This window comes from Zingiber officinale, chromosome 2B, assembly GCF_018446385.1.
Source record: "Zingiber officinale cultivar Zhangliang chromosome 2B, Zo_v1.1, whole genome shotgun sequence".
Classification (NCBI taxonomy): Eukaryota; Viridiplantae; Streptophyta; class Magnoliopsida; order Zingiberales; family Zingiberaceae; genus Zingiber; species Zingiber officinale.
This window is the reverse complement of record NC_055989.1, coordinates 152,124,530-152,136,323: the sequence shown is the minus strand read 5'-3', so window position 1 is coordinate 152,136,323 and position 11,794 is coordinate 152,124,530. Positions and strand designations below refer to the sequence as shown.

Here is an 11,794-nt window from a genome sequence, read left to right as displayed (position 1 = left end):
CAATTATATACTATAACTGCTAAATATGACATATTGATCCAAATTCTAAATTAAAGTATTATGAAATCATAACTATTATAAAATGTAACTACTATAATCAACTACTGAATTAAATGGCTGTACTTGTGTAACAACTCATAATTACCGCGACATCATTTCACAAAAAAATATATATATATATAAAATAACAAAATGGAATACTCTTTTAATAATAAATAAAAGAGAAGTATCATTTTCACGATTTCAATAAAAAAAAAAAAAAAGAGATTTTTACCCAGCTTTTTTTTCTCTGTCATTCCTTTAAAAGGGTGTCCATGCTTATCAACGCATCCACACATTACTGATATAATCATGTTAACATATACCAGACAGAACAACACAAAACTTTTCAATCTCTCGTAAAGATATTTCATTCAAATCCTATTTATAAAATTAACAAGCAGAAAAGGGTATTAGATTAAGTGTCAATAGCAAACTGAGAACAAATAAGAGTGCGATGGTAAGAGATAGTAGCTGTTAAAGCATCAGACCTAATCGACTTCCAACCAAATGCAGTGTTTAAAACGCCATGGTCTCTACATTGCAGAAATTCAAAATGACGTTCTTTGCGCCATCGCTATTACAACAAGCACATAAAAAGTACACCGCGAGACGACTACCGACTACAAGCGATGCACTGTAGTTGCCCCAGCAAATGAATAGCGTGAAGAAACAGGCGCAGTAGTAGCCCTGCTTGGTGCATTTGGATCTTCATATCCTGCCACTCGGTGGCTTACAGCTCGTTCATAGATCCTCAGATCAGAACTAGAAATGGCTGCACCATCTCTAGCGGATGCAGCATGGTAGTCCCTTGGCAGGAGTGGATCCGCCGGAATTCTCTCAGGAACTAACCTGTAAGCAAGACTGTCATCGAAAAATGTTAGCCAAGTTTCAGTACAAATAGCAACTCAGCAGTGGGCAAGTAAAGATACTTAGAACAATGTCATTGGACTCGAAGATAACACAACTCAGATACCAGAATGAGTATTTCACTATAGTAAATTGTGTGATATGAAAAACTACTAGAATCATTAAGCATCAAAGCAATCTAGTGCTAAAACAAACTATAGTGTATTCTTGCTTCCAAGTACCAAACAACAAAATACACAATCTTAATCAAGGCAATTTCAGGGTCAGACAAATAGGCATGCATTATTCTGCTTGTAGTACGAAATCGATGATGTTGAGCAATTAATGAACATTCAATACAATAAACAAAAAATGATGTAACTGGGATGGTTTTAATTTGATATTATTACCAAAGCCAAAATATTGTCAATTATAATCAAGTATATCAAAATATAACCTTCACATGTAAATTCCTACTTTAATTGTCCAGTTCAATAAAATCCAATAGCATTTAATTTTTACTAGAAAGATTTTATAAGGTTACCATTGTAGGATAGCAATAGGCGATTTCATGTCGATAAGCACGACGATGGTGTTTAAACATATATGTAGATAGGCCTATTAGAGAACAATAAGCACGACGATGATGTTAAAACAAATATGTAGGTAGGCCTATTAGAGAACAACGGTCAAATGTACGTTCACATGAAAATTCATTTAGTATTTGTATCAAGTGATTCAGCAAATAAAAAACAATTTATGATTATGAGCCTTCTTATTTAGTCATATTCAGAGAAACATTGATTCTGATCCCGTTTATCTAACTTGTCCACTTATTTACGCATTTCAATTTTTAAATTATAGGATATGTAAATTTATTAGTGTTCATTGGGTTCAAATTGAAATCGCACCAAATAAGGATAATCATTCTTTGTTTCGAACCAAATAAGGTTGCAAGCACTTGGGTCTAGTTAAGTTTAAACTGAATCAGCATACTATTTGAAAAATATTATATAACGTTAAGGCTATAAAATTCATGTAGCTTTATCCATATTAGTATTAGACACATCCAATATTGGTAATGAAGAATAATTGATATGTAATTGAAGCTATTCATCACATATGGTAATGAAGAAATTAAAGGAATAAAATATGTAACCTACTTTCAAGTTAGAATTTTTAAAAATGCTATATATTAATTTTTCATGAATAGAAATATGAAAATTTTATAAATTATATAGTAGTTTTTGAGTTCAAACTAATTTTAAAAAAAAATGAAATAAAAACCTAAGCATATTATATAATCAATACATCAAATCAAATGAAACGAAACTGAATTAATAAAAAAAGTCAACCAAATCAAAATTTTAAATATGGTTCAATTTGTGTTTTTTTTATTAAACCAAATTATAGACACCCTTAAATTACATTCAAAATCTTTATCTGTTTATTTAACTTGTTCACTTATTTAAACAGTTCAATTTTGGAATTAGCTACACAGATTTTCAGAAGTCTCCAATCCTACTGTTGATTTCTTTTATAGAAAGGCCACAGAAAGTATTTATGACCGATTGCACTGTTTCCTTATCAGAAAGGGCAAATGATCAAAATGAAAAGAAAATACACTAGTTCCTCACTTAATTAGAAGGGTTGACCAAGCAAAGATAACAAATAAATGGTGTAACAAAGTTGGTGATGGCAATTATTCTTTATACTTGGAAATGATAAGCAAAGAAAGAGACTAGTAACTCACATGAAATTGAATCCTCCTTTTGGGAAAAAGATGTGGTTTAAAATTTAGGGCTTAGTCTTAGGGTTTATTTTAACAAATTTTTATTTTAAAATTTCATAGGTTTGTTAAACTGTTAAAAGGTTATTTAAGTTTTTAAAAGTTAAACATATTTGTTACAATAAGTTAACCTTTGTCTTAGGAGGATTGGTTTTATTTTGTTAACAAAAGAGGCTGGGATCCTTTGTACAATTTGATTTTTCAGTTTTATAAAAAATTATCCTCATGGGTACCAATTTCGATGTCAATGCTATGTGAAAGTTATATGTTGGTGTTGCATCAAAAGCAGATAGAACAAGTAAGGTTCATGGAATAATTGACAAAGAATTGAACAATTATTCCTAGGAAATGAAAGAGCAAGAATGGAAAATAAGTATACAAGTTATTAATTCAGTTCATAAAATATAATAGAATAGATGGTTTCTTCCCAGTCACATGTTTGGTTAATTTTGCAAATAATAGATAAGCTTGATAATACAAACTTGTTTGTTCATTTTGAAAGTTTCTTTGTTTATTTAACATATTGATAAGAGTTTTATTAATGAACATGGTTTAAAAATATTATTCACGAACGTAGTTATCATTAATGAGTTGAACACGTGTTCAAGCTTGTTTGTTTAATTTAATGAGTTGTCAAGTTTATTTATTCAATTGATCTTGTGTGCATTGAACAAACATAAACAAGTTCTTACTAAGCCAAACAACAAGCTTGTTTAAGAACCTTCGGTTCATTTACAGCACTCAGGCCCACTCGATCCTCCACACATGCTCAACATGCCCAATCCACCTAACTGGCTCAGTTATGTTGATCCACATGTCCCATTCAATCTATTGTTCTACCTGACTTGTCCAGCATATCTAAATGCCTAATCTGTCAAACCCACTTGACGCCCCTTCAATCCTACCTACTACTAATAATTAAAACTAGATTAAGTTGATCTTTCTGAGTTTATATCAAAACTCAAAAAACTCCATAAGAACCCAAATTAGGTGTCAATTTTTTGCCCAGCCCTAGCTTGCATGGCCCACATGACTCAGTCGTCTTGCCTAATTCACTTGACCAAGCTTGCTTGATCCATCCATTCCATGTAATCCAGTTAGTTTGTTCGATTCACTTAGTTTACCAACTCACTTGGCATGTGCAGTCTCATTCGACTCATCCAACTCATTACTCATCCATTCAGACTGTTGACCAATCCAACTCACTCAAACACCCATCTAGTCCTACTTGGTTCATTAGACCTGCTTAATCACCTAGCTCCAGTTAGTTCGAAGTATGTATTCATAGGAAAATAAAATATTCTACCAATATGTATCCTTAGGAATGGTAAAAGGAAAAACAAATAGAGAGAGAGAGAGTCCATATTCAATTTGTACTCAATCATAAAAATAGCCAATCCATAAGATTTCATAAGCAAAATAGCTAGTCTGCAAATCAAACACACCAGCAATACACATATAGACATAATGAATTGCGGTGGACCTAAAGAAGCAGAAAGAAATAATGAAAATTACATACCGTTCACCCCGACTAGGATTTTCAACATAGTATGCTCGTGTAGCTTCAACTGGATGTTGAGTGGCTGGAGGTATTAGAGAGGGATCTTCTACAGAATAAGCATAGGAATCACTTGCACGAGCTTGGCGAATATATCTCAACTCCACCGGTGTTACATGTGGAAGATGGCCCAACCTTAATGGATCCTCCGCAGGTAAATGAGGTGAGCCATGTGTCAAATGACCCAACCTTAAAGGATCCTCTATGGGCAAATGAGGTGGCCCATGTGTCAAATGACCGGACCTATGTGAATCCTCAAACGACAAATGAGGTGTGACAAGCGGTAGCTGACCCAACCTATGGGTATTTTCAAGCGGCAGATGTGTGATAGGTGCAATTTGGGGCACATGGCCCAACCTATGTTGATCCTCAAGGGGCAAATGAGATTGATGCAGACGATCTTTGTTATATTTGGTTGACATGATATGCCCACCCCCATGTTTGGTGGATGATGACACATTCTGGAGAGGGACCGGCTGTGATGCCTCATTTGCAGGATTAAACAACGCTAGCAATTTATGAACCTACATTTTGATTGGCATGATATGAAGATGATAAATTTAAATTAAAAAAAGCAATCTTGGTAATATGACTGAAACGAAGCTAAGAACTCCAAGTACCTGTTTTGAATTAAGCTCGGGAGTAAATTTGCCCTTGTCATAATTTTCTATAATAGCTGGTTTAAATGTAGTCTCAGTAAGTGGTATGCAGTCCCTATAAACCTTGAACTTCACCTATGTCAAAGAAATTATGACGCAATAGATATGTGCTCATTAGATGGATGGTGATGCATCAACTAAAAGTTCCGCGAGAGGTCATTAAGTTGGCAATATCATGATAAAGAAAAGATTATATAACAATAAAATTTGATTGTTCACAGAAAGCTTAACGTTAGTGATTTCAAGATTTTCCATGGCCATCTTCTAGAAATTGCAAGCATGAAAACTAAGAGCATCCACATCAGTTACCCTATCCAAAGATTTTACCCTAAATTTTGGATAGGGTAGCTAAAATATTTTTGCATCAGCTACCTTATTCATTCCCTAAATTTTGCATTTATGAATAGTATTTCTCTAAATTTAGAGAATGGATTACATTCCCTAAACATTACAGAGGAGAGAGAGAAAATAAGGAAGTTGACATATGGTGTAGTGAAAAATGGATATTCAAATTGCGTAAAGTAATTTTTTTTATCCTAAATTATGCATTTTGGATAAGGAAGCTAGTGTGGATGCTTTAAAGCTTCATAGTCTACCTTAACAAAGAAACACAAACAAAGTAAACAAACGTGTAGTAACAAACTATAATATCAATTGATAACTTTCAAACATAATAAGAACTAGAATGCCTCATAAAATTGAGCCAAGAAAGGCAATTATAGCAAGACTGAAATTGAGATGTCAGCATGTATTAACACATCAACTACTGCAGTGGTTATATCAAAAAATTCCAGAGATAACTGCTAACTCTTAGAAGTACCATTGGGTCATATAAGGAAAAATAGGTGGCCCAATACGTGGATCACTCATTTTGAAGTGGGTTTTGTTGGCTATGTTTAATATTGGGTAGTGCATCGAGGAACAAATCTTTGAAGATTTACCCAACTGACAGATAAAAATGCAATTGACCTTTTTTCTACCTTTTATAGATATTAAAGCATTCAAGATCCCCCCACCACTCTGTCACATTCGTATACTCACAGCTCCGTAAGATTTCAGCCCATTCATCTCTCTTTTCCCTAAAACTTCATTATTGCATGAGTTCGACATTGGAAAAAAAGGCTTAGTATAATTCATGTATTTATACATTGATAGGAAAATATTTCCCCATGAAACAAATTTTGAAAAAAATAACTTTACATCCAAGTCTTGAATATTCATAATTGAAAACTCATTTTGGAATAATTAATTTTCTTTTAACATAGAAAATCAATAGTTTCAAAACTATTTGTATATAAAAATATAAAAATTATTTCCATTTAATCATGTACTATTATTTTAATCATGTCTATAGCAAACATTATGATATTGGTAAATGCAACCCGTTGGACTACTTTTTTGTAGAACACTGATAGAGAACTAAACCTACATTGATAAAGCTATCAACTCTAACACTCCCCCATAAGATAGAGTGTAACTATTAGCCGATGTCCAACTTACACAAAACAAGTTCCCACAATACAAAATCGTAATGTCATACAAAAAAATCTCAACGAGAATGGCAATGATACAAAATTGATGCAATGACTGAGAAACCTATATGTTGCAACATATTTGATTGAACTTGATGATCTTAACAAGAGCTTCCAATTTTCAAAAGAGTTGATATTGTCTTTCTTCCTTAGCTGCATACAATACGATACTGAAGTTTGTAAAGATTAAGTGACAAATTAAGAAGGGCTACATAGAAAAAAGAGAGAGAATAAGATTTTTTGAGTGCCTACTCTGACAGTGAATTAAGAATGGGAAGAGAATAGTAAAATTTCAAATTACTCAAAAAGTATAAGAGAAGATGATAGAGAAGAAATTTATTAGTTTTTTGCAGCTTCTGTCATCTGCCTGAAGCAATAAAAGGAGATAGCTCAAGATAGACAGCGACAAACTTATCTTTTGAAATTGAAATCAACCGAGTGATAAACAAGATAGCTAGGTCAACACCATAGTTGATAAAGCTTGTTTATCAAATATTGTTAGGACTTTTTGAAGGGGTTGTGACGTTTGGTATTCGTGAACATGATGCTCTCTGAGTGAAACTAGTGTGGCTACTTACAGAGGAATTGGGTACAAATCAACAGCTCAAGAGAGAAGAGAAAGAGGTAAATAAGAGATGGGGTAAAATCAAGGCACTTATATCACCTAATGAAAAACTAACAAATAAATGGAAGAGGTGCGAAAGGAATCAGAAATACCAATCAAATTGCTATATTAGTTAAGATTCTGTAAATAGGCATGGTACAAACACTGCCACTAAACCGATAAACTCCAGAGAGTCCCTCACATAAAGACCTCTCTAGTCCGCAATTATGTTGTTAGCTAAACCTACAAAAATTATAAACCAAGACACTCCTGAAATAGTAGATTAACTAAAATAGTTTTATAAAGCATTCACTTAAGCCTTTTTATCTGCCCACAAGACCTTGTGCAATGACGATGCATGAGATTTGCTTAAGACTACAAAAGGATCATATAAACTAAAGCCACCTTAAACTTATTATAATCCCAATCATTATATTAATCTTGCTTAGGTCAACATGTGACTTTTATATTATGATTGTAACAATTGCTTTGCTTGGATTCATATATAATATATTTTTATGAATTGGTTAGAACGATTAAGTGAGAATAATTCTAAGTGAGATAAGTAAGTTCTCAGTAAATTGTTGCTTAGATTAAATAAGTGGATGACTATATAGTAGAGGCAAACTCATGTTTTCTGTTTGACACATTTGCATTACTGTCGACATAACTAATACTATCATTTTAAGTAAACCAACATATGTTTGCAGACTGCATATGAATTATGCAATGGTTCAACATTACAAGGCATGCATATGCTTAAAATCTTGTTAATTGCTTCTAACTGTAGCTTCCAACTCCATCAGACAATGAAGACCAAAATCAAATGTATTATTAATCTTAAATAAACTCTACTGCTAAAAATTATGCAAACCTAAGGTATTGTTGTTTCTTTTTTTAATCACCAACATGCTGAGGGAAAAAAAACAGATATCCTGCCAACCTCTAGCAAAAAAAAAAACATTTATAAAAGGAATTTGAGCAACAGGCACATGCCATTGTGCTATTTCTATATCCTAACATTGCTATCTACTTATTTTAATGGATGAATCTATGATTTCCATTGATTCTATCATACTTGCAGGTCTCATCTTATACTAACCATAAAATTTTAATGGACAAAAATAGTGCAGCACGAATGATATTCATCTTCATTATCTGATAAGCAAGTTCACTGTCATCAATATTCTGCTAATCGGTGTTGTGTATCAATAAGCATGCATTTAGCAAATAAACAGTGCTGCGAAAAATAATAATAATCAAGAAGTAATGCACCTAAGAATTACACGACTTTAGTTACCTGTGCTGGGAAGGCTCCTCTGAAAGCTTCGGGAGACAGGTTCATTCCGCCCTGGCAGGAAGCTTTATAAACCCCATACAGAAGCTTCAGTTGGAAATCATAGAGGAACAGTTTGGTGCCTGGCTTGATCTTCTCGACAGCCTCCTTCTTTCCAGCGGGAAGTCCAAATACCTGGAATCTGAAGCACTCGGGCTTCGTCTTCCCGCTGCACATAAAGATAAATCCCGAGCTCTTCTCGGCCGGCGTCGCGGCGGAGGGTTCTTTGTTCTTCCCATTGCCCGCCGCCCTGCTTGTGTTGGCAACGGAAGTCCCTGCCGCATCCGGCGGCGAGGATGCTGGGCGATTATTCTCCTTCGCCTTCGGCTTCTGATCCTCGTTCTTCTTCTCCTTCTTCTTGATCTTCTTTGACGGGGTCAGGGATGCGGTTCCCTGCTTCTTCTTCTTCGGTTTTTGGAGCTTCACCATCTGCCAAAAAAAAGCCAAATCAGCAAGATCCGATCCAAAAATAAGGGAGAGAATGGTGTTGAGAAGCAACCAGCAAAGATCCGGCGAAGATCCGGCGAAGATCGAGAGGGAATCGAAGAGACGACGACGGAGAAAGGAAACCCTAAGCAAATCGAAGGGCAGCGGCCGGCCACTGGAGAAATAAACGGGTGAGCGTGGATGAGTTAGTAACGGCTGAGATCATCGTGAATCTAATGGATGTCACGTGGGAAGGATTGACGTGATAAATCAGCATTCGGTTCCCTTCACTTTTTTTTTTTTTTTCAAAATATCTTTCAAAATCTTATTTATCATTATTGAAATATTGAGAAAATAATTTTATTTTAATTGTACAAAATAAAAAAAATCCTAATTATTCATATAATAAAAAAAAATCTCACTTATAATACTCCTTAATATTCGTTCTTAAACTTATTATAATTGTATTGCTATTTTGACTGATCAAAATTATTCAAAAATGTTTTAAGATATGAAATTTTAATGGGTGAGCAACCGGTACATACAGAATAAAATAAATCAAACTTTTTTAAATAAATAAAAAATATATCATTAAAATTGAACAAATTAAATTCATATAAAATCATTTAATTTCATATATTACCAATTTAATCAAACTTTTTATTAATATTTGATTGATGAAATTAGAATGATTTATTAGTTAAGTTGAGTTCATATATCAATCTATTGATTATAATAATGAAATTTAATTTAATTAGTTTAATTTATTTGTTAAATTAAAATCAAATAAATAAATAAAATAAAATAGACACAGGGATTAAAATAAAATAGGATCCAACCTAACTTAGTTGATCACATCAAAACAACCACAGAGTCCAATAACTACTGATACGGTGCATAATGGTAGGGGCTAGTCAAGGGGACGTGACAGTCAGAAATTAAGGGGATGTGGCAGTCAGAAGTCAAGGGGATGTGATAGTCAGAAATCAACGGGATGTGACAGTCAATATCCGGAGGGGGACCACCCGGGCCCATCCGGTGTATAAAGCAGAGCGGGGTCTACCGGTCGGGAAACCAGGTCTGCGACAGGAGGTGAGGTCAGGAACAAACCCGGCCTGGCTTTACCGATCATGGGTTGTCAAGCTAGCCTATGTAAGCAAACTTATCATCCTCGGTGGGGTTAGAATCATAAAGGCCGGCAGAAGGGGACTTTGATCACGCCCCTCCGTCTGACCAGTCTGTTTATCAGCACTCAACAGACCGACCAGGGTTGTTTCAATCACACCTAGGCAGGATAGAAGGCGCTACGCGACAACAGGTCAGAGAATCGTAACCACCTGTCAGAGAATATCTGCTATATGTCAGGGAATATTCCAGCAGTTGGGATCATCTGTAAGTAGAACCTTCCTCTAGTCTACAGGAGAAGACCACATGCCCTCCACCACTCGACAAGTTCTGACACTCGACATCCTCTGACAGGGGCCAGTCTCCAGAAGGTACACGCTATCATATAAAAAAGGGGTGTCCTCTCCCTTGCGAAGGTACACTCACTCACACACTTGTCTACTTTTCTTCTTCCTTCGTACAATATTCTTCTGGGGAAAAAGTACTTGACTTGAGCGTCGGAGGGCTCGATTTTTATTCTGGAAGACTCGATTTTTAACGTCGGAGCTCGACGGTCTTCCGCTTGGAGGGTTTATAGTCGCCGACTCGACTCTCGATTTTTAACGTCGGAGCTCGACGGTCTTCCGCTTGGATGGTTTATAGTCGCCGGCTCGACTCTCGATTTTTAACGTCGAAGCTCGACGGTCTTCCGCTCGGATGGATTATAGTCGCCGGCTCGACTCTCGATTTTTAACGTCGGAGCTCGACGGCCTTCCGCTCGGAGGGTTTATAGACGCCGGCTCGTCTATCGATTTTTAACGTCGGAGCTCGACGGTCTTCCGCTCGGAGGGTTTATACCGCCTCGCCTCGATTTTAACGCAAGCTCGACGGTCTTGGCTCGGAGGGTTTATAGACGCCTCGTCTCGAATTTTAACGCCGGAGCTCGACGGTCTTCCGTCAAGGGGGTTTATAGACGCGTCTCTCGATTTTAACGTCGGAGCTCGACGGTCTTCCACTCGAGGGTTTATAGGCGCGGCTCGCCTCTCGATTTTAACGCCTGAGCTCGACGGTCTTCCGCCGGAGGGTTTATAGACGCCTCGTCTCTCGATTTTTAACGAGCTCGACGGTCTTCCTCTCGGAGGGTTTATAGACGCCTGCCCGTCTCTCAATTTTAACTGCCTTCGTCTGGCCGGAGGGTTTATAGACGCCGGCTCGTCTCTCGATTTTTAATGTCGGAGCTCGACGGTCTTCCGCTCGGAGGGTTTATAGACGTCGGTTCGTCTCTCGATTTATAACGTCGGAGCTCGATGGTCTTCCACTCGGAGGGTTTATAGACGCCGGCTTGTCTCTCGATTTTTAACGTCGGAGCTCGACGGTCTTCTGCTCGGAGGGTTTATAGACGCCGGCCCGTCTCTCGATTTTTAACGTCGGAGCTCGATGGTCTTCCGCTCGGAGGGTTTATAGACGCCGGTTCGTCTCTCGATGTTTATGGTCGGAGCTCGACGGTCTTCCGCTCGGAGGTTTTATAGACGCCGGTTCGTCTCTCGATTTTTAACGTCGGAGCTCGACGGTCTTCCGCTCGGAGGGTTTATAGTCGTCGGTTCGTCTCTTGATTTTTAACGTCGAAACTCGACGGTCTTCCGCTCGGAGGGTTTATAGACGCCGGCTCTTCTCTCGATTTTTAACGTCGGAGCTCGACGGTCTTTCGCTCGGATGATTTATAGACGTCGGCTCGTCTCTCGATTTTTAACGTCGGAGCTCGACGGCCTTCAAGGCTAATTTCAACACGGTCCGAGCGGCACGTGGTCTTCGTGTAGTCGGCAGTTCGGCCAATAATTCCAAAATGCGTTTTATCACTTTGCCTCCTGCATTAAAAGGACACAGACGACCAAGACATA

At 36.8% G+C, this 11,794-nt stretch overlaps 1 protein-coding gene across 1 annotated transcript; it reads right to left on the bottom strand.

Annotated features, from left to right (window-relative positions):
* Positions 1 to 423: 423 nt before the first annotated feature.
* On the bottom strand, positions 424 to 9,023 carry LOC122047903. The gene is made up of 5 exons (XM_042609435.1): positions 8,866 to 9,023; positions 8,331 to 8,795; positions 4,856 to 4,969; positions 4,197 to 4,759; positions 424 to 903 (listed from the first exon to the last, which is right to left on the bottom strand). Exons 2-5 carry the CDS (start codon positions 8,793 to 8,795, stop codon positions 663 to 665), a joined length of 1,383 nt encoding a protein of 460 aa, XP_042465369.1. The 5' UTR covers positions 8,866 to 9,023; the 3' UTR covers positions 424 to 662.
* Between the last annotated feature and the right edge of the window lie 2,771 nt (positions 9,024 to 11,794).